The sequence below is a fragment of the Zerene cesonia genome, chromosome 13 (genome assembly GCF_012273895.1).
Source record: "Zerene cesonia ecotype Mississippi chromosome 13, Zerene_cesonia_1.1, whole genome shotgun sequence".
Classification (NCBI taxonomy): Eukaryota; Metazoa; Arthropoda; class Insecta; order Lepidoptera; family Pieridae; genus Zerene; species Zerene cesonia.
In genome coordinates, this window is record NC_052114.1 from 8,848,405 (window position 1) to 8,873,861 (window position 25,457).

Sequence of the window (25,457 nt, forward strand, 5' to 3'; positions counted from 1 at the left end):
TTCCTTCATTAAAAAAAAAAATATATATATATAGGGATCTTAGCCTCTAGCAGATGACCCTGAAAATGAAGTAAGGAACTGCGAATAATCAAATGTAAAACCGTGTCTGATAGAACAAAGTGTGTCCTGGCTATTGTACATGGTCAATTTAACTATGAAGGTTATTAATGAATAGATGTAAGGCCTTTGCCTTATTTTACGTATATTACCTACATAGAAATAATCTTGCCAACTCTTAGGTATAAACACCCTTATAAATACGAAAATAACTTATTGTAAGTACAGTTTTTTTTAGCTAGGTAAATATTACGAAATTATATAAAGCTTTTACAGATACTTGAACCGCACGAAGGCGAAGCTGCGGGTGTGAGTTCGATTAATTTTTACAATAAAGGCCAATATAGGCTTTTTTTATTGGTCTAAAAATAATTTAGATATGTTTACAATAACCACATTAAATAAATTAAACTTCCATGTCATTTTTGCATTAAAAGAATAAAAAACGAGAAAGAAGATGTACAGATCATAAACCGGTATTAGTGTTCCTTATCAAACATCAGCTGTAACAGCTTACCCGCTAGGCACGTAATTCGGAAACGGTTCCGGCAGTCTAGTTCTAGAATACCAACTAACATGAAACGTGCATTTTGTTCCCACGCATCGGTTGCGCAACTAAATCTTGTATCACTATACGCAATGCCATTTATTGGCACGTCACGTTTGTTAATTTAGAATACAGTAGACAAGACTAAGAAATTATGGCCAACCCGATTTCTGTTGACTTAATGTTTGTGTTAGACCTCAAGAAGCGGTAAGCGTATAAATTTATTGCTACACTGCCATGGTGCGTGAAAATTTGCTACTTATTTGTAAATAAATAATCATAAATATCATGCTTGACCAGGATAAAAAGTGGAATGAATTGGAGAAATCATAATTCATGAAATTTATTAATTAGACATTTTTTACATTAAAATCAAATACTTGGCACATCTTTGACTAAACGCGCAAAGAGATATCGCTTTGTTTTATATTCTCTAGGTATCGTTAACAAATTTAAGGAAACAGAAAAATATTAATAAAGCACAATGGAAACAAACAAACGAGAAGCTATAACAAAGATATCATTATTATTCGCAGCGCATCGCGAGGGATACGCCCGCGATCTGAATACAAGGGAAAGTATAGATATAACTCCTTTTGCAGACTGTTTAATAGAACACAATGAAATCTCGCTAGTTTCAAGAATAATAAATAGATTTTAGAAAATACTTGGATGAGGAAAACAGTAAGCTTCGAATAAACAATTACTTTCCTTTGTATTAAATTGACACTTGCTTTCCTTAGTGTTTTCAAGCGTCACTTCTTCATTTTATTTATTATCATTCTATAATATATTCTACTAGTCTTCCATTAACAACTTCGTCCGCGAAGGCATAAATAAATGATAGAGAATCACGGTGGTTTTCCCGCATATATTTTCCAATTCCGTAGCTGTAAAAAATCTTTTATGTCGGGTCTCGGTTCTCAAAATATATCCGTACCAAATTGAATCCCAATAGATTCAGTAGTTTAGACTTGAAGAAGACACAGACAAACCAGACAAAGTTAGGATTTGAAATAGTATTTAGTTGGGATTTAATTATGGAAATATAGCATGGTGCTATTTTATTTTTAGACTTTCACATAAATTACTAGCATTGATTTTGAGATATATTATAATTGACCACTACACCTTTTACGTGACAAAAAAAAGATGTGAGTCCTCTATTAATAGCTAGCAGTTTTGAAAGAAGCAGCTTGTGCAACCAACGAAAACATACGTTTTGTTTCAACAATGCATACGTATAACTTAGTATTAAATGGGTGATTACAACTCGTAGATGCCTGTTGCGACACAATGGACAAACCTACCTAAAGGGCTTCATTTCCAAACAATTACCTAACATTTTCACTTCAACTCTCAAATTAAAACCGCAGTTTATTTGTGCGTTTTCACAATTTTCCTTATTTTACACCTCGCAGGATGTTGCATGGAGATAACGTTAGCGCAAATATTAGGTGTTAGTTACAACTATGCTGTAGATCTAAAGATTGTTTGAGGAATATGTATTGTAAAGTTTGCAGTGTGTGAAACCAACTGAAGGTACGATTTAATATAGCAAACAATGTAAAGAGAACATTGTTAAATGTCTAGTAAAGGTGTAGCAGAAGATTTTTAGACAGCTGATCGATTGAAATGTAATTGAGAGGGTAAATGCTTTTCGGAATATATAATGCACTATAATTGCATTTTAAAAAGACATACGCCATTTATGCAATTTCGTGTACATTTTATCTATATATTATATAGGTGCTATTATACTACATTGCGACGAGAGATAAAAACAAACAAACAAATTTTCATATTTGAATCGTTAGTTAAGATAATAAAGAAAAGTAAAGATAATGAAGATGAGATGAACAGATGGCTATCTGTTTATAAAATTTTTATTTATTTTTTTTTTTTATAAAATAAAACGAATATTTGATTGTTAGCAGAACATCCTTAGAAATCAACCGAAATAAAAAAAAAAAAAAACTTTTGACGACCTGAACAGAATCAAATAACGCTTCAACTCTTCATTCCTTGTCCAGACTGCCAAAGATTGGCATTCTTAGCCAGATTAGGTTTTCCCACAAACAATTAATTTGGATCTTTTCAAGGCACGAGCGAATATTTTTCTCTCAAACAAACATGTCATCGCTTATATTACTGTATATTTTACATCAGGCAGATGTCAAACGCTCGTTCGATCAAATAGAAGAAATGTACGTTATTGTGAAAAAACTTGAGCAATTAATAATATCAACTATAAAATCGCTTCTTGTGGAGATTCAAAAAGAATATGTAATTCTTAATCCAGCATCATTCTGCAATCAATTCAATGCTTGGCTCTGAACGAAGTTTATGACAAGCTAGACCTTTTAGTCCCTGTTTTTAAAATTTCATCGATTGGTGGCATACCTTTGTAAAACATAAATAAGCAATAATCTTTTTCTTTATTTTTTATAAATATTAAATATTCATACCATTGCATTATGTAACGAAAACAATAAAAGGTCGGTCCTCAAAAAAGCGGTTCTGTTAAATAAATCATCATACTTGTAAATAATTATTAAACAATTAACTCTCATTGACCACCCGCCCTTTCTTTTCTACACACAACATGTCACGTATGTTAGAAAGAGATGGAACATTGCAAAAGACAATGACTTGCTTTCTTCGTAAGTAGGTGGCTTAGGTTATGTCAGGTGTAAGAATGACAATAATATGCGCCTTTTACGATTTTTACAAGCATCATTACCTACTTCATATTTGAGAATTACATACATAACGGTCAAAAGATATTTGTAAATGTTTTCTTTACTTTAATTTATAATTTAGGGCCTGCACGCTCAAGTTAAGTAGAAACAAAGGCTGATTTACAAAAGACTTTCTGATCGAAAAACCACTTTTGAGGTTAAATATCTATAATGTATAAAAATAAGTACACTGTTTATAAACACATATTATAATTACGGTCAGTTAAAATCAATAAAGTGATACAAAAAATGTTATCTCAATATAATAACTCTTAACCATGTAAAAGATCATTGGTATCGGAATAACAACGCAATTTCAAATTTCAATGCATAATAGCAAACAGTGGAGGCAATCTCTTGGTGTGGACTCTAAATTTCATATCATAAATTGTATATTGGAATAAATTGAAAAGAAAAGAGTTGCAGGGCTAACAGAGTCTAGTCTAGTAACACTAAAGTTGAAATTTAATACGATTATAGATCTATTTCCTTACTGAATTTCGAACATGATATTAATTACCAAGAAAATACACATGGATTGGAAGCTGATCTGTTTTAATTGAATAGACGAAATTATGTTAAAAAACTGGAAATACAATTTTAACGTGTTCGAGCGACTGAGGGAGCTGGTAGTTTGCCTAATGGTAAGCCATCACCAGCGCCCTTAATAATATTTGCTGTGATAAGACTAAGGTACTTATAATATATTAAAAGTACTTTGTGAGTGTGTAACATTTAAGTGATTCTGCAAATTTGTCGCCCGCTTTTGCGGGGTATTGCATAAGGAAAGGGTTGATGGGATTGGAATGGAAGGATGAGGAAAAAGATACTAATTGAATCTTAAAAATATCTCTAAAAAGTGATTGCTACAGAGCTAGCTAAAAGCATTTAAGCACGAATTTAATATTAAGCATAAGTAACATAGTAACATTGTGATCATCTCAAAGAACCAAAAATGGACCGACGGAAGTCTAATCAGATACGTCATACAAAACAAATGCTATGTTGTATCAGCTCCTAATATTTCCTCTCACTTGATTATGCAGCGTGGTGCGATTAGCAAACGGCCGGCCGGCCAGCTGATCGGGCTCTGAGGTGTGAGCCAGTGTCGCGCCGACTTTCAAGCGGTATGCACGTATGTGAGAAACTAACACTCCCGAAGAACGTGTACGAATGTAGCTATGTACGATATTAAACTCGCGATAAACAAATTCGATTTTGTGCGATCAGTTGTGGACGTTTTTGATTTTTAATAAGTTTTGTGTGTGCTGTGCGCGGACTTTGAGGGTAGGTTGGTGTGTAGGTTTAATTGGCCTATTGTTTCTCATATTTTTGCGCGGCGTGTACTTATGTGGCTACATTTTAAGTTATAATTACATAATAATGTGACTAATGCTATTTCCAAAACACTTCTATTACACGATATTGTTTATTACTAGAAGAATGTTCTTTCAATGATTTCCAATTAATCATAGATAAGAAAGAAAGAACCTTAAGATGTACATAAATTCAAAGTATTCCTAAATTTGGTTGAGTGTATAAGAGTTTTACAAAGATTTTGTTGTAGCTTGCAGTCAACTATCGATATATTATTAACTTTGCTAGGCGACTCCTACAAAGATAAGTTCAAGTCTCATATTATCAAAGTTTATATTTACATGACCCACACAGCATATCTGAATGGGTGACATTTGTCTGACTGCACGCTAAAGTCATCGAACATGTTATCATAAGATGGTTTTGTGAATAGTTGTTTTATGCTGAAGAAAAAATTATAAGCGGAATTCACATTTACATTTTAATTTTCTGAGACTATAGTTATATCTATATTATATAGAAACATGTACATAGACAACATATCATATTTTGTAAATGTAATTGTACATTTAAATTTTTCATAGATTTAACATTTAATTGACGTTAAAATTCCGTTTATATAAAGTTAAAAAATAACATTACGTTTAATTTATAATTTGTATTCGTAATGAAATAAAATATTCCATTAATTAATAATATCTTTATATTATTTCGAATATTATTCAAATTATAATTCAAAATCATCATTGGATGAATCATCCGCAAATAAGATCCGGAATAACTACAATTAGATTTTGTTTGTAAAAAGATCGCACGGTAATTAAGACGCTTTTAATTTTAAAACGCGATGATATTAATTATTAAATGCTAATAAAGTTATAAAATATTTTTTTTTGGCTTATTTAAATAAAATATTTAATTGTTTCTGGTTATTTTTCATGTATTCTATAATTTGTTATCTTATATAGCTTAGATAGTTGTAGCCGCCTACATATATATTTTATCGATGAATTATTGAATTTAAACTTAAATAATATTAAGTATCATATCATTTATTACGAGAACATCATTCCTAAATAGTAAAATTGATTTACTTTGTCAATAGAGTGCACGTAACGCGTTGATGTCTTTTATACTGCATCATAGCGTGTTACATCACTTACATAATAGCATGAGTATAAAGTTGCCTCCAATAATTCTAGTTTCGTTGTATATACAGTTACTTAAAATTTCTACACAAATTCTTGAAAAAATTTTTCATAATAATATGATAACACCACTCGATTTATTTGGTATGAAATCAAAAAGTAAGAAATGTAAGGTAAATGATGTCGATTTAAATAGATTTGATAATTGAAACTAAAAATACGTTTATATGATGATTTTATATCATAAAATAACTTGTTTATTTTTATCTAAAGCTCATCCATCTTCTGTATATATACATTTTTCGTGTCACAATGTTAATTACCATACTCCTCCGAAACGGTTGGATCGATTCTCATAAAATCGATTAGCTCTGAGAATCAGCCAACTTCGTAAAGTAAATGACAGTAAGTGATAACAGTAAGACACAAAAGCGTTTGGCGGGTCAGCTAGACTATACTAATATAATAAAGAGGAAAAGTTTTTTTGTTTGTTTGTACCCTAAGGGCTCCGAAACTACTGGTCCAAAATTTCTTTCACCAAAGGAAAGCTAAATTATTCGCGAGTGCTATAGGATATTTTTTACCCCGGACATGTACCACGGGCGAACGGCTGGTATGTTATATAATTTTATCTGTTTTTGTAATAAGATTATTCTTTAGTTTATTCTTCTGTGGTAGACGATACTTGGCGGTCGCAGTTTTATAGTCTGTGACTTCATGCTAAAGAAAGTTGTTTTAGTAACTCCACTTATAGCTGAAGAACTGCTGGGCGGATTTAAACGAATTTCTCTTTGTTGCATTTCACTCCCAGAATTGGGATAATAACTTTAAAGATTCGGTAGGAAAAGTTAGTTATCATAATAAAAAATCGGGAGCAAGAAAACGCGTTGGATTGACAAATGTTTATTTAGATACAAATACTGTCTGTAAAAGAAAGAAAAATGTAGCATCTTTTATTTAGTGATGTGTTGTACAGAACGTTATTACTTTATGTATTGTATTTTTTTACGTCACAAGCCTTGCACTGGCGCAAAATATACATTTTATACTCGCTACCAGACATGAATTGCCTGTTCGGAGATGTATCGATTACAGCTTAGCCTAAGCTAAAGACTTTAAAGACTTTATTTACGTTTGCCTGTCTCTTTAACAATAATCCAGGTGAAACTATCTTTATTCGAATCGATTGGATTGGGACATGTTTTTAGTCTGTGTTCCCCACTCGCTCCATCTAAGGCCACATTCACCATCAGGCGAGATCGTAGTCAAACGCTGCCCTATCAACGAATAAAAAAAATATCCAGTCACAAAAAACTATTAAAGCGAGACTTTTTCACTTTCACGTAACAAAGAGCAAAGGCTTCACACAGATGAGGATCAGAGGTCAAACCGTTGACTATAGTTGCTTTTAAATAAGGCTTTTCGTTAACATTTTCAAAAGTAAAGGTATTGTATTTGTACACTATGTTCTAAATGTGTTCTCCGCAACCTACGAAACTTACTTATAGCACTTGGCATTTATTTATCTTATTTCTTGATTGATTACAATTTGTTTTCACCCAAAACTTTAAGTTTTGAACGCCTAATTATCGTATTTAATGGCAATGTATTAATTATTAGCAATGATAATATACTACGGATAAACACGAGTTACGATCTTTTCAAACCTTCACATGTGCTGTCATAACAAAAACGCAACATTATTGATGTAATAACTATTTTCAAAAAGAACCTTAACTGCTTCCAAATTGTCAGGCTAGGAAACTAGACCATATTTAAACTGGACCACACGGGAAGCACCAGTTTTCAAATGTAAAAAATGTTTGTCAAAATTGCTTCACCCAGTCGAAAGCTTTAACAAAGCCGAATAAACACAGTAAAATTGGTAAAACCTTTTTTTAGACAGTTGAAGAACAAGTTAATATTTTTTATTTTAATTGTGTTCATTTTCATATATTATTGGCATGCATTCCATGCTAGAACATTTGAAAGTCACGATTTAAAATAAACTATAAAACATTCTGTGTCATATTATTGCACATTTCATTAATATTATTCTAAAAAAAAGTTAAAATGAGACTAAAACGACAAGAAACTTATCTATCTCTGAAATTAATAAAATTGTGAAATAAAGTCACATTAATTAACAATTAATATAAGACTATTTCATAATCAAATATATTTGTATCATCCTAGCCTTAATAAAAGAAGTTGGCAAACACTTCGCTATATTGCTCATAATTGATAACAGTTTATCAAATACCCAGCCAACCTTGGAACCACCTTCATTGTTCTAAATTTATGGTCCGAGTAATTTTTAATCCGAGAGATTCATTGTAATATACTATATCTTTATACACTGAGACGATAATTATTGACGAGTGATGAGTGAAAACGGTTAGTTTTTATGTTATAATAATTATTTATATTAAAAAACTATACCGCCTTCGAATTATGAAAACTAGACCAAATTTAAATGGGATCATGTCTGAGGCACCAGCTTTCAAATAACAAAATATAGTAAAACTTGACTCAAGCTGTAAAAACATATGAAGTAACAAACAAAATATGCAGTCGAATTGATAAAATCCTCCATTTTTAAGTCGCTTGAAAATAGTCTCATATGTTGAAAATTTTAATGAAAACATTTCATAATAATAAAAGAGTCGTTGAAACAAATATACTTCTATTCAAATGATAGAAGTAGATTTTTTTATAACCTTGCATAATATCTCAAACAATTGTTGTAAGTTAGTTAGTAGCTACTGATAAACAATACTGTCGCCGTTAATTAATTATGCTTATGAGCAATAAATTTGCTACATATTTTATATCATATCACATTTAAATGAAAGATGATAATTTTTAGAATATAATATTAATTAAAACATACAATTATACCAAAAAACCATTATCCGTAAGACAATATTAAATAATAATTTGGTTTGTATTGACATAACTAAATCATGTTCTGGTTCATACTTTTTTATGTCATAGCCACCTGCTTGGTGGTTCGCCTAATGGTAAGCGATCACCATCGCCCATGAACATTCGCAGAGGTTGTGCCTCTGCAAATGCACTGCCGCTCTTTAAGGGGTAAGGGATAAGGAAAGGATTGACGACAGGAAAGAAGGAATGGACTGGGAAGGTAAAGGAAATGGAAATGAGCCTCCGGCTCCCCCAATCACAATAACATGCTATTATTTCACGCTGGTTTCTTGTGGAGGTGTGGTACTTCCCCGGTGCGAGCTGGTCCAATTCGTGCCAACGCGTACTCGGCCCAATTCGTGCCAAAGCGTACTCGGCTCCCACAAACTTATTCTCTTCATTGAGTCAAATGAAGAAAAAAATGAATAAGGAAACTTTATTTTAAGAATCTCAATTATTATTGCAACTTAAATAAATCAAACACAACCTCAGTATACTCAAGTGAAATGAGCAAACAGGAACTAATTCATACATTGTTTTAGCTTCAAATATATTTTCCTTTTTCTTATCATCATCCACACATTACAATATGTACTTCGGCACAGATTTTAAATAGCAGTACTTTTTTAATAAAGAAGAACCACGGCAAAATAGAATGCGCTCAAAATTTTTGGTTAATAACAGTAATGGACCAGTAAAAAGTAATACACACACACACACACACACGTATAACACATTACGTACAAACGTTATTTAGTCTCATCTTCCTCGATCACAAGACAATCGATGCGCTAAGATAACAATCTCTCCGTCTGGCACTGCACGGTAATCCCATTGCGTAAGTGTTGCCTTCACCATGACGTCTATGAATTTCTGCTCGGTTTGGTTCAGAGGCCATGTATTTGTTATACAGAGCGTGAAAGGTTTATTAAATTTTAATAGAACTATTCAGTTATAATTGTGTGTGTTTGGAGACTGAAATTTTTCTATTTTTAAATCTTATAGGTTCGAAGTACTTATAAGTCGATGCCTTATTATAAAAATAAGGGAATGTTTTTACGATCTGTTTGTATGAAATATTGTCGCCACATTCTTATAGTAATATGACATCATTATGTTATTTATTTAGATGATACTCATTTCCGAGTTCTGAGTCGCGATTATGAGTTATGAGTGGCTTAGAAGTCATGGAACATGGTCTATAGTGATTTATTTTGTATCGTCGTTAGATGTAATGTAAAATAGTAGCACGATTTTATTCTCTAGAGTGTACAAATATACAAATACAACATATAGTTTGTAAGGTAAAGATTTTCTTTATATACTTTTAATTCAACCGTTTGAGAACTGATAAATTATGGAATGTTGAATTGAAACTGTGTATTTAACTAGGTAAAAAAGTAAATATTTCAAATATCGAAAATTGGGAAATTTATGTTAAAAATTCATTTATTATGTTATAAGTAATAAAACCACCACCATAGTGGTACGTAAACGTACTTTTCCTAAAATAAATAATCAACAAGAAATTAAATAATTGTTGTATCTATTTTTAACTGATTCATTGTGGACCTATGACTGACATAAAAAAACTTTTTTAATTTTATTTAGGAACAATAATTGAAGTTGTATCATTTAATAATTGTTTATGTTGTAAAAAAACGTGTGTTGGTTACATTTTATGGATGCCCTTAACTTGTAGGGACGCGCTCTTCATTTATAATGTGCGTCCAAAACGACAACTTTCAATGAATATGCAACGCTATTGTTATAGTGCTTAATGTTTTTGATCAACCCTATTTGCGTTTTCCAAATATGAATAACAGAAACGTTCTGACGACAACGAACTAAATTTAGGCTAACTTTTTTTTAATTTAATATTAAAAAGATAACATTTTGAAGTTACAAATGTACAACACTTATAAATGTACATTAAAAAGTTAAAAGTACTTATATTCAAGCATTGTTTTTTTTTTACAGATAACGTGTAATAATGGCAGCAAGGATAAAACGACTCAGTTTGCATCTTCGAATAGTTCTTATGGTAAGTGTTTCATTTTTCTTAATATAAACGTTAAAAAATAAGGCAATAATATTATATATACTATGTCTAGTCAAAAAATATTTTTATGATAAGGACTTTCATGCAGCATTTATCCCCTTGAGAGTAGAATTTATCGAAATCCTTTCACAGCGTATTCTTATATAGTAGTTAGTGACTATCTGGATGCAAAATTTTGGCCCTAACGATGGGCTATGCGTTGATAGTTCATTCAGTCAGTTTCCATTCTATATATTAAGTTGATTTTTCTTTCTAATGTATAGAAGCATCTTAGTAAGATACACGGATAAGAAACTACGAACGTTCAATTCAAAGACCTAAAAGTAGGAACATAGATTACCCTTACGTACAGAAAATATTTATAAAAGCAAATTTATGAAAAGACTAGCTGCGCCTCGCGGTTTCACCCGCGTAAGTCCGTATCCCGTAGGAATATCGGGATAAAAAGTTGCCATGGTTATTCCAGTTGTCCAGCTGTCTACGTACCAATTTAACGTAAAAATTTCATTGCAATCGGTTCAGTAGTTTTTGCGTGAAAGAGCAACAAACACACACACATCCTTACTAACTTTCGCATTTATAATATTAATAGGATATAGTAGGATTCAGTGTAATAACAACCAACGATGCTAAAAAGCGATATTCGGTAGTCTGTTGCGTAACCACGCACTTGACTCGCGTTGAGTGCAATGGGTCAATAGTGACCAATACGACTATTTCTATACATAAATTTATTTTTATTTTGCACGTATGTGTTTTGACTAAATTATTATTTGAATGAGTAACAGTTACGTGTTAAATGATTTTTGAGTTTTCTATAGCGCTCTATCTTATGAATAGCTAAGTACGTACAATAAGAAATAAATGGACTATGTTGATTGTTGTGAAGATAAGGCCTTCTATTTCCGCAATATAAACTTACTTTTATTATGATAGTAACGGCTTGATGTAGAAGAAACTGATTGTACGTAACATTATTCAGGAAAATGAATTCTAGTAACATCGTTTCGCATCGCAACTTATTACACGACTAAACAATTAGACAAACACATTGATCTTTAATTTATACATATTTTCTTATCTTCAAAATACTGCTCTAGTGTAACTTGAAACCTCAAAACTCGTGCCTCGAAATATGAACATGAATTTTGGTATGAAAATGACCCACACTATTGAAAAACATCGTTTTTCGGAACGTTAGTCAAAGCTGTTACAGTATTATGTTATCTGCGGTCGAAGTATGCAATAATACAAGTTACAAACGTGCTTTTCGTATAGATTTACTCAAAATTAATACGCAAAAAGTGAAATGTTGTAATTAATAGCGGGAAAGTCGTCGAGCCATCAATTCAAACACCATTTCAACTTCTATTGCAATCATTGGTGCACTTATGTAACATAACTGAATATGTATCTATACAATGATAAATGTACATTGCTTGTTATGTAGCTGAGCTTGTTATTGTTATCCTTGATATGCGTCAATGTAAGATGTATTTAGAAATATGATTGTATGCGGCATATTCGTTATGTCTACGCATGGTAACGGTCATTTGAAATATTTATAATTAGTGTCTGCGAATTAAATAATTGATGGATCTTTATTTATTATTTGATATTGATATTGAAAACGAAACTCTTAATACTTTTTAGCTCTAGCTTTGAGCGACTTTTATTGATTTTATACCATAATAATGACGTCTTTTTATCACCGGACGTATGAGACAAATTAGTTTTTTAAATGTATACTGGTTTATCTACTTATTAAAGGGAATTATTTAGTATAATTAGTAGTTTTTTTAAACATCTTCCTAACATTAAAAGCTATGTTTTGGTATATAATAGTTTTAGAGGCAAATTTGTGATGTCACTTCGTATATTTATATTTACATATCAGAAGATTTCCTATATTATTTACAAAACGGTAACAACTGCACATGTCACTGTCTAGCCTTCTAACAATGATCTACAGACGTAAAATCATGCCATAAAGTCTTTTGAGACGTGAAAGAAAGAGATAAACATACTTTCGCATTTCTAATATTAGTAAGGATTATATCTTCGGCCTTTTCCATTTGATGATCATTTTTATAATCTGGACGTAACTGTCAGAAGTATATGAAAACTTTCACATTTTTGACGCCACAAGAAGCTTACTGATATAAGCAGTCATATATCAAACTGTTTTGAGACGTAAGAGTATGTGAATTAGAGAATTTGACAAACTAACAACTAACGAAAAACATTAACTATTAATCTATATAATACTAATAATATAAATAATCATTCGAGTACGTATTAGGTAGTATATATATGTAGCAGGTACTAAAAATCATGCCTATAATATATTTTTGGTCTAAAATTACTAAAAAAATATTAAATGCATCTTAATCGCACAAAAATTTGCATATAAACAATTCGTCGCACTTGTAGTCGTAAATATTTATGCAAATAAAGAGGATTCACTGCCTGTACATCGCAAATTGATATCGTTTTTTATATTTCCACAATCTGGTTTTATAAAGAAACCATGAAATTACTTGTTACATAAAAATAAATGCATAAATTAATTTTATAAGTGATCACTTTACCGAATTAGCGAGGATTAGGTATCAATTTATTGTATATTTAATTAATGCGACATTTTAAAGATTTAAGCGGGACTATTTATTATGTAACTGGTCAAACACGTGTGCAGGTGTAATATAACAGATATAGCCTTGAACGTGATATTGATATAGAAATGAGGTTAAATAGTCTTTATTTTAGCAAGATTTAACGCAATTTTTTTAAGTGGTAAAAAGCCTCTGGGGAATATTTCAAATCATTGTTTTAGACACCTTTTTTTTATTTATTTTTCTCGAAATATTTGAGTACTTAAAGAAGTACGTGTGGAGAAGTTAGTATCTGGAATAGAATACATGATTTACAACTCTGCGCTAAATTAAAACTTTCACATATTTTATTTAAAAATTAAACTGTATTCACATTTCACACAGGAACATTGTGGTAAACGATACATGTATATGTGTATTTATTAAAGCTTAAATAATATTAAAATTTAATATTTGTTTACGATCTCAATGCTATGCTCTTTATAGCCATTAATTTTAAGATTTTAATAGAATGAACTACGAAACCAGTTGATTGGAAATTTACCAGAGCGATTTTATACAAACATCTGAATTGGCAAGTTATGTGGACGTGATGAAAAAACAGAGCTGAAGAAAGCTCCTGCTTTCATTAGTGCCCCTTCTCCCAAATAATAATATCGAGTATCCATGGAACACGCTGAAAGTGAATCATTTTATAACATTCAAGAAATTGTAGCAAAAGTAAAAGTATATAAAGTTGTTTAACAAGGTTCACTTTCTTCGTAATAAGCAATATTGGTTTAATTTAATGTGTATTGGTTACCAAGTCCATCATCAAATTATTGAGAATTTTATTATGGACTTGAAATTAGCTCAAACGAGAAAATGTACGTACTTCCTAGTTAATGGTTAATATTTTTCATAGTGAAACTTCAGTTTGATCGATTAAAGACATCCCTACTGTACACATGTACATAATAAGTAGGGACACATTGGAACTGCACTCTTCAGATCAGAAGCACATGATTCATTTTAATACAAATGTTTAGATGATTCGTGACCCATATAACTTTTATACTGAAGTATTAAAATCTTGTAACTTTCGATCTGTCCCTTTTTTGTACCGTTCCTCTAATTATGTCCATGAATGTATTACTAGCTGTGACCCGCGGTTGAAACCGCGTAAGTCCGTATCCCGTAGGAATATCGGTAACAAAAAGTGCCTATGTGTTATTTCAGTTGTCTAGCTATCTACGAAGCAAAATAGTATTATTATTCACCAATGGATGTCAGGAAAAAAAAATAGGAATAAAACACGAATATGACATTTTCTAAAAAAAATTCCTAGCTAGATCGATTTATCGCCCCCGAATCCCCCTATATACTAAATTTCATGAAGATCGTTGGAGCCGATTCCGAGATTCCAAATATATATATATATATATATATATATATATATATATATACAAGAATTGCTCGTTTAAAGGTATAAGATATTATAAACAGTAATCTTTATTATATGTCTCGCTAATGCAACTAATCGATAGTTTAGTATATTCTGCAATTCGCAAAGTCGCAATTCTTGGAAGACAACCTTTAACAGAAGACACAATAGAAGGAGGTCAGATGCCTCACTGTTTCCGTAACAGGTCACGACTTCGGCGGTCAAGATCACGAGCCAATAATTTGAACTCAACTATGGTATCATATTTTTCGATTTCTATACTATATAAAGCTGAAGAGTTCGTATATTAAGGAATTTTTCAATGAAAAATGTTGGAAAAGCGGAAAATATTATTCCGATACAGAGCTTCTATTGCGTGCGCTGCGTAAACGGTTATGCAGGTACAAACAGTTTTCTTTTCCTCGCTATTCCTTAAATTGCGCCTGTCACAGCTAGTTTTTGATATGTATTTTTTACCTAAGATTGTAGTAGACGCAGCCTATTACAGGGTCATCATGCGTCCATATATGTTTCCACTGCTGGGACACAGGCCTCTGTGAGGGTTCAGGCCATAATCAACCACGTAAGATTGTATTTCTATATAAACATTTCTTCCGGGCTGATAAGTTATACAATGGTTAATAAAATAAGTAGATCAAACATTGCACATGTTATCGCCCCCGAAGGTTGTTCATTAAATCTTTACCCGATTCGGGGACCAAATATAGTTATGAGGGATTGACAATTTTATAAAGAAGATAAACTTTTCTGCTTTCTTTTATTTCGTCCAACACATTGGAAATAAGCAAAATGAATGATTAAAAATAATTTAAACTTTTTTGTTAAACTTAATTTAGTTAGCAAAAAAAATCTACGAAGTCACGACGCACATATATGCGTTTAAATTAAATTAAATATATAATACTAAAAATAAATTTCTTAATTATGTTTCAATTTCACATCCACACGAAGCATGATATTTGCCGAATAGAAAGAAGTTCGGCCAACTATGCAAATATTAAAATGAAGATGTAAATGACTCAGACATAATTATTATAGTGTCGTAAATCTCGAATGATATATTACATAGACCCCGATTTATCGATTTCTCTAGAAATTCGGCGCCACTTTCGTTATGTCATTTTATTATGTTTCAAATAATAGGTTATAATGGTTATTAATATGACTTCGCAGCTGATGAATCAAAGTCATTATAAAGTTTATTGGGAACATATTTTTTGCAATTCTTACATAACTGTACCATACCGATGATCTCGAAACCCACTTCCTACACTAGGACGGTATGAAAAGTGCGAATTAGTGGACTTTAAAACGCACCTGACGATAACTATTCAAATAATGTTCATGTCATTCCTTCAATACATTTCTTAGAATCCATTGCAGTAGATATCATCTTTCTTTTCTTGAATATTAACTTCAGTAATTACTTTTTTTACAAATAAACTAAGCCTTTCAAATTGTCAGAATTAGAATATAGTTCTGACAATTTAAATAGGACCATGTGGGAAGCACCAACGTTCAAATAAACATCGGTTAAAAAGAACATTAAATAAACACAGTTGAATTTCTAACCACTTTAAATCGGTCGAAAAAGTTATATTTACCAGTGATTCTTTAAAACTTAATTGTTTTTATTGATATTTTTATAGAGCATTTAAAAGCAAAGTCGTAGAGCGAAAGCTGGTTCCTTTAATCAATTTCAAAATCTTTACGGATTTAATTTAAAACCCTTGAATGCCGATTATAAAATATTAACTCATCAATTAAATACTAAGATTGTGTCACAAAACGCGTACTTACATTATTTATTTTATTGCATATGTAACCTCTTTTAAATTGTCATTTTACGGAACCTTGAGTCATGTATGAAAGTGTAGTTAGAAAATATTGGTCAATTGCTCAAACGATGACTAACGTTCACTGTAATTTTAATATGCTTCATAACTATTAGTAATGCCTTTTTTCTTTTGTCTTTGTGGAATGTTAGATTGCGTAAAGGCATTGGAATATTGGGCGTGCCAGTATGGAAATGTTTAAGCCTAAACTTGCATATTCTTAAAATATAAAGAAAACAAAAACGTCTCGCCTACTCTCGTTCTAAAATTATGAAGTTTTGTACAAACGTCGTTACCAAAAAGGGCGACATTTTATATAGATGATACGTAAAATAGATTAGAAAGAATTATATATAACGGATATAAACAAAGACAATATATAGCAAATACACTATTTCATGTTTATAGACGTTGAAGGCATAAAGTTTAGAAGTTATTTACTGTCTAAGAACCTCTGAACATAATAACAAAAACAAAACCTACATCATCATCATCATCATCATCAGCCCATATATGTTCCCACTGCTGGGACACAGGCCTCCTATGAGGGTTCAGGCCATAATCCACCACGCTGGCCAAGTGCGGGTTGGCAGATGTCACATGTCGTCGAACTTTTAATTCTTGGACATGCCGGTTTCCTCACGATGTTTTCCTTCACCGTTTAAGCAGTGGTGATGTTATCAACATGCGCAGATAAATTGAAAAATCAATTTATTTCCTGCACGCTCGCCCGGTCTCGAACCCTGACTTATCGATTTTGAAGTCCGAGGTTCTCACCACTGAGCCACCACTCCTAAACCTACATGTATTTAGAATATTTTCTGCAACTGCGACTGCGACTTTGCTACGTTTTATTTGGTATAACCAGGTTCAAAATAACACATTAAGTATTGATTTGTTTTTCAAAAGCCCATTTTAATTTATATTTATATAACGAACGTTTTTAAATCAAAAGTTAGAAAGCGATATTGTTTGGAATGTGAATGGTAAATTGCAAATGGAACTGTTGCCTTGTTATGAAAAAATCTATTCAGATTAAATTTTTATTCCACTAAAATTACCTTGTGATTTATCAGTGATCATACATTTGGAAAATTTGTAATAATTAATAGTAGGAAATTCTACAGTTCAATTGGCAGACTTGTGACATGGTATACGGGTCTAATAGATAGACTGACAGTCTTTATCGTGTTCATTATTACCAAATATATACGCAGCGCCTTACCTACTGATATTTTTTGTTAGCCTTTTATTACGTAGATTTTAAATAATGATTTTCTACAAAAAAAAATCACCGACGTCTGTACCACTCGCAATTCTAAAATGGAACCAAATTACAACAATTCCGTATCAACAAAAAGAATCACATCAATCGGTGCAAAACCCACGAAATCCAAAATAAATAAAGTCGAATTAAGAAACTCCTTTATTTTAGAGCGTCATTTGATAAAGCTTGTTACTTGTATTCTTCTTCTTCATAACTAAGGTTTAATGTAATAACTTTTAAGTGTGATTGCTTTATTTGATTATATGAAGAAAATGTAATCGAATTCTGTCTTTGGCGGGAATAATAAAGAAAATAAAAGGAGAATTACGTGAAAATATTAGAATATTGACACAGTTCTGCCAATGAAACAGATAAGATGCAAAATTGTAGGCGACGTGTAGACGCCGCCTGCATCGTGTGACGTAATACAGCTCTCTCGTCGCCAGATCTACTTGATTCATTAGGTTTTGCCAACGCTATGAATCATTTATGATCTAGTAATTGAGTTGCGTTATTTCAGTTTCAAAATTGATGCAGACCACAAATGCAGATTGTTGTTCTTGCCAAATTATCAATTAATATTCTTGTTGTAATATTTTTTGATGCAGATACATATTGATTACAATTAATTTGATATTGAGTTAGACTGTTTGATGCTGTGGGATTGTGGCATTAACCATAATAGATCATCCTGGTATCGATGAGATATTTTGGGATACTGTAGGATTGTTATGTTTATAAGTATAGTTATTCAATATAATTATAATATACACTGTTTGATTTACTTTACAGTAATTTGGGAAGCGGTTTCTTCTACCTATAATTTGGGTATATTCACGATTAAAACAACAAACATGACAATAATATTTGTCTGCAACATTTAAATTACAGATGTATGAGGTCCATATCTAGTCATCATCATATGTTTTAGTTTCGGTTTAGGCAAATATAGGTCTATTATCGTTTTATCATATTAAAGCTACAAATGACTTATCAATTATGCAAACCCGTCTTGTTTCAGCCTAATAATTGAAGAATTATAATAACAGAAAAAGGATTTCTCACGCTTAAAAATACATTTTTTTGTTTAAGTTGAAATTTTGTGCTAAAATAAAAGTAAAAATAAGGGAATATAGATAAATAGATTGAATGACATAATTTTGTTCACAGTATGTTCAAATTAACAAACCTTTCACTTAACACTTTTAAACGACAAGTCTTCAGGTTTGTCCCATTGGCTGAAAATATTCATTGCCATTATAAAAATATTCTTAATCAATTACTATACCATATACCATACTTTTCCACTTACTGTTCATACTGTTCCGTTGTGGTATTATAATACAAAGGTGGACATCTCCTGACACTCCTGACACTTCAGACATTTGAAGCTTGTTTAACACGTGTTAAGCTGATTTTAACTGTCAAAAATGACTTCAACCGTTTGTCATTTTAAACGTATTGACTATTCCCTTTTATATGCTAATAACTTTAAGAAGTATTGTTGTCAAAGTAACGATCGCAATTGTTCTTACAACATGAATTGCCGGTTCGATAGTCATTTTACTAAATGTCTATCGAATTCTATTGTTCATATAGTATACATGTATGGGACATTTCATTTGAAAAAACAAATATATAAACCTATATTTTCAAGGAAGAAAATTTATTTAATAATGTATTTAACATATTCTATAGATACATCTTATGAAATAAATAGACCTTTAAAAACACAGAAATATCGTATTTTCACAGATATTGAAGATATTTTATTTTATTTTTTATTTAAAACTAATGTTTTGGTAGAACTAAACTGCAAAAATTACACACGTACTTACCAAAAATATACAAAAACTCAGTCCACTTCTCAGCGCGGCCTTGGAGGATGTTCGTTTCATAAAATAATTTCACGCTATTTATCAATTTGAATATGTTTATGCAATGTCGCTTTGCGTGTTACGTCACGTGTTTCCTAACGCATATTTGTCTGCTGATGATGATAATACAGGAGAAAGTGGCCAAGGTCAAGTTTAGAGACACTTCGTGGGTGCGCCTTTGTTTCTGTTTATTTATATTAAAGTTATTTTTTATAAGACGTGCAGAGTGATAGTTTTTTTATATTTACGAATGTCAACAACCAAAGAATAAGATAAAATTTGGTCGTTTTGAATTCGTATTTCTAATGTATATATGTTATTATTAAAATATTAGGTATTTATAAGAAAAGACGTTTTTTTGTCCGTTTACAAAATCATCTGATATAGGTACGCGAAAATACCTATATCTAAACAAAAACAAACACACAAAGATCTTTTAGCACATTCTCGTTATATGTGTCACAGAGTTTGTAAAATGATAGGAATCAGTCCTCTTTAATTGACAGCAAAATACAGTTTTTTTTATTATGCTTTATGACCTCAATACTCGAGTGATAGGTAGTGGTGCATTCATAAATTATGCAAATCTTACAACAACGTTTTCAGAATTGTGTTTCTATACTTAGAATTAAAATAAGACAAATGCACACTTTTATTGTGGGAGTCGAGCATGCTTCGGCACGAATTGGGCCAGCTCGCATCGGGGAAGTACCACACCCCCACAGAAAACCGGCGTGAAATAATAGCTTGCTATTGTGTTTCGTACGGTGAGTGGGGGAGCCGGAGGCCTATTGCCTTCTCCTATCCCCTCCCAGTCCATTCCTTCTTTTCAGTCATGAATCCTTTCCTTATCCCTTATCCCTTAAAAGCGGGCAGCGCATTCTCAGAGGTCTGAGCCTCTGCGAATGTTCATGGGCGTTGGTGATCGTTTACCATCAAGCGAACCACCAGCTCAGTTCCCGCTATGTATAAAAAAAACACAAAAAATACAAACATAATTTCGAGACATTATGAGGATTGTATAACGGTATGAATTTAAATGTAATCTAATACACATTTATTTGTTTTGAAATATGAATGATTTAAAATAACTAATGAGTTTAACAGAAACATACTATTAGGGATCACGAGCTCATACAATAGTGAAATCAAAAATCGGTCAAGTAGTTCCTGTCATAAGCCCGTTCAAATAAACAAGCAAATATTTTGCATGTGTATTAAGAAAAAACTCTTTAGCTATACATTATTAAGTGTTGATAACTAATTATAGTTTCAACAAGGAACCAAAAAGGACGTGCGTGTCCAAGATTATTTATATGACTTTTTGATTATAAGATTTTTTATATGACTTTTTGCCAACTGGTAGTCAATTGATCGCAAATTATTACATGTCAATGTCAACATGGTTTTTTTATCCATCAAATTTTGTACACACGATTGCTGATAACGTTTTTATTAGGTTTGTTTGGCTGCTTGGTTAAAAAATATTGTTCTTAATTAAAGCAACATGTAATTTGTGAAGGGACATGTACCGGCACATGTCATTGGAGTTTTTTATATAACAGATTAAAATCACATGAACTAATTGCGTTGAAAATTATCGTTAGAATTTTTACTTTATTAACATATCGTCTATGTGGTAGTCGAGCACTTCGGCACGAAATGGGCCAGCTCGCACCGGGGAAGTACCACACCCCACAGAAGACCGGCGTGAAATAGCATACTGCTGTGTTTCGTTCGGCGAGTGGGGGAGGGGGCGGAGGCCCATATCCTCTTCCTTACCCTTCCAGTCCTTTCCTTTATTCCTGTCTTCGCTCCTTTCCTAATCCCTTTTCATTTTGCAGTCGGCAATCTATATGAAGAGGCGTTCATGGGCGGTGGTAGCGCTTACCATCAGGCGACCCACCAGCTCTATTGCCGACTATGACATTAAAAAAAAATATACATTTTAACAATTTTATGAAATTATTAGCAATATTTTCAAATGTGTGAGTGGATCACGCTTAGGCACGAATTGAGTTCGCACCGGGAGAGATACCATATACGAGATCGTCACAAGAGATACGGGGTGAAATAGTGCAAGAGTTGAGTTGTGTTTTGTTCGGTGAGTGTGGGAGTACATGCGGGCAGCCCGTGTCCTCTTCCTCACCACTCCCAGTCCTTTCCTTCATTCTTATCATCAAAATTTACCAAATGTTTACTTAATTTAAATGGATCTAGATATACTGAGCTATATTTTATAGTTCACTGCTATACTTATTTGGTTGATAACACTGATGTACCTATCTAATTCCTTATTAGCTCATTCCCTATCCCATATCCGTCAATAATATCCATTCCAATTTTAAAATAGCGTTCAAAAAAACAAAATTAATAATTAATAAACGCATAATTAAAAAAGTATGTATTTTTTAATCATGTGCGTCATATACAAATTAAACATTGATATACTGACAAAAATATTGAATATTCATTTTATGTTCTTAGTAAATATGTATTGAAACAATTTTATAACCAATGTGTGGTTAACAAGGATAATTAATTAATATTGCAAGAATTTTCCGTAGTCACATTAATTGAAAATTTATAATTTTAATTTATTTTTCTACTTACTTATTTAGTGACTTACTGTACTACTTTATTAATTAAAAATTAACTTGTTCATATAGAATTATTAAGACTTGCTTATTCTTACACTTACACTTTAACAAGAAAATTGACGGTGTTCAAAAGTTTTGCAAATAACAGAAGTAAGGTTTTGAATGTAAAAGTTGAAATTGTTTATCCTTACATTTTAATACGGAATGGACTCGTTCGCCATCCGTTCAGAATTCGACTTGAAACGATTCTCTCAATCGGAACAAAGCGAATTTTCCAAGAATATATCATTGAAACGGTTATAACAAACAAAGATATGTAACAGACCGATCGTTGTCTCATAACATTCAAATCTGAAAGAACATTTAGCACTTCTGTGTGACCGACTACTCAGCCTCGCTCCAATTGCATCTCATTAAATGACAATACATTATCAGCCTTTACTATGAGCGATTCTTTCTTTATTTCCATTGAAACAATCCTGAGACATGTTCTGTTCTTATTTTTTTGGTATTCGGTATTTCTGTGGTTTATTATTCTAATATACAACACGTATAACTACCTAATATGTCAGCATGTTCATTTTAAACTTAATAATTCATAAAATATGAACGTTTAACAATATTTAATAGATTTAATACATTTACTGATTAACTTATTTAGTTTTTCTCTTATGAATCAATTTTCAGTCTGACTCATGAGGCATTCATTTTGCACGAATTGGACAGCTAGCATCGGGAAAGGAACACATCCTAAAGTAAATATGGGTGGTGGTAGCGCTTACCATCATGCGACCCACCAGCTCCTATGCCGACTACAACAAACAGCATATCTATCGTACACGATAAAAATATATTATGATCGTTGATCCAGATATAAATAATATAAATAAAATGTCTCACAAAATTATTAGACGAAATAGAAATATTATTTAAATAAGTGTTTTCAAGTGTCTATGAAAGATAAATGATCTTAATTGAACATTATGTGTCAATATGACAGGGCCTTGCTCTGCTGTTTCAGTATTAATCAACTGTCCGCAACATTTTTCAAAATGTTATTACAACCAGAAGTAATAGATAAATACCTTCCGGTAACAGACTGCGATACTGATACAGATAACTAATTAGTATAATTACTTTTATAGGAATGTTTTAAATGAAGTAATTACTGTAGTATAAATTACAGATTAGGCTTTTTTTATTGCATTTTTTTTATTTTATTCTATTATAAACGGGGAAATTTACCGCCTCGTTGCTACAGGGATTAACGCGTGAGCATAGAGAGTTGTTGGTTTCGATTCCCGACAGGGATTAAAATTCTTTTTCCAGTATTTACAATCTTTTTTATAATTATGATCCACTATATTTATATACATTTTTCATGTCTCAGTAAGCACATCACATAAATAATCAGTTCAGTTCATAAATCCATACTAAACAATCTGCCTTGTGTCCAGGTTAAACAGGACGAAAAACAATGTATTGAACTAATTTTTAAATCAAATATTTTATTTTAAATATTATGTTCCACTCATGGCTAGTTAGAACTATGTATAAATCTCGCAAGAAAGACAGGGCTGACAGCTGTCAAAAAAAGCGTTCTATATTTTCCGTTGTAACAACAGGCGGGAGCTTACGATGACAAAAAACTTATTTATTTACTTATAGAATGGATTATACAAGACAAAATTTATGGGGTTATTGACCCGGACCTACTAGTTTTGGTTCACACCGCGTGCATATATTGACCACTTTGCTTACACTAATTCGAACGTAATTAGACAATCTACGAGTTAATATATTTGATTGATTGGTTAAAAATTAGGTTTTTAGACCTTAATTGTCATTTCAAAATTGAGTTTTTATACATAGAACATATTAATGAAATAAACACAAATTGCTGAAGTATATATAATTAAGATTACGAGAAAATTACGTTTAATTTTAGGAATTCGTTCTACATTATTTTCTGCTTCTATTAATCTGTTATATTCTAATCTATGATCAATAATATTGCGAACAGAAGTGATTTTATCTTATGTTTGTTTGTTCGAAATGTACAATTACCATTAGCAAGCTACATCTTTGCCAAGAATAAAGGCTTTTAAATCCTGCATTAACGAGGGCAAAACCGGGACATAAGGTTATTTCGTAGTCCATATTATCATAGCCTCATTTGAAAATATCGTTGATTAAAAAGTCTTACGCACTAACTTTATTTTAGTATCTATTCCTTGTCTATTTTCTCAAATCTACAAAAATTTGAGTCGTGTTTATGGTGAATTTTGCATTTTTTAATCAGGAGTTAAAGTGCCAAAATTAACACTTCATTGCTATCTTTTTATTACATGTAATGTCATAGGTAACTACTTACTGTGTGCGCAAGTAAAAGGTGCTTAACCATTTTTTTTTTGACATTAAGAGGACCGCATTATTTTTAAATAAATTAGCTCTCATTAATAGTACACATAAATACCTGTTACCTTTGACAATGGTAAAAAAATGAAATTTTTTATACTTAACTATTTAACATTGAGCAATTTTAATTATATTTATATTAATTGTCATAACGGGATCACTTTCAAAATCGTGTGTTGATTACGATCTATATAAAATGACAAGTTTGATTTGTTCCCTATCTGATAGTGTGTCTGTTTGATTTAATTTACAACAAAAGCCTTGCAGGAAATCCGCGTGCTCGATTTAATATTAGCATAATGATTACAAATCTTGAAACACAATCGTTATGTGCCAATTGATATTATTTCAAATAGGCTTTTTCTTTAATTAATACAAGTAGATACGTAAATTAGATTAATTAAATAATTTATTTGCCTGTATAACGCGTTAATGTTTCTGCAATTTTCAATTACTGCTTGTCAGATTGGTGCTAATATATGAGCAATAAAAATAAGCAGTGTTAAGAAGATAATTACATATTGTTATAAGTATTTCCATAGAAACTTTTTAATCCATATAAATGTTAAAAATCAAAAGTAATTAGATCAGAGATAGGCTA

General features: G+C 31.5%; 1 protein-coding gene across 1 annotated transcript in view; it reads left to right on the forward strand.

Moving 5' to 3' along the window:
- The first annotated feature begins 4,455 nt into the window (after window positions 1-4,455).
- LOC119831338 (protein spaetzle 5-like) overlaps window positions 4,456-25,457 on the forward strand; it is a 34,685-nt gene continuing 13,683 nt past the window's right edge. Inside the window, exons 1-2 of the mRNA XM_038354640.1 lie at window positions 4,456-4,632; window positions 10,719-10,782. Coding sequence (XP_038210568.1) covers window positions 10,732-10,782 — 51 coding nt within the window. The 5' untranslated portion in view covers window positions 4,456-4,632; window positions 10,719-10,731. The remainder of the gene's footprint in view (window positions 4,633-10,718; window positions 10,783-25,457) is intronic.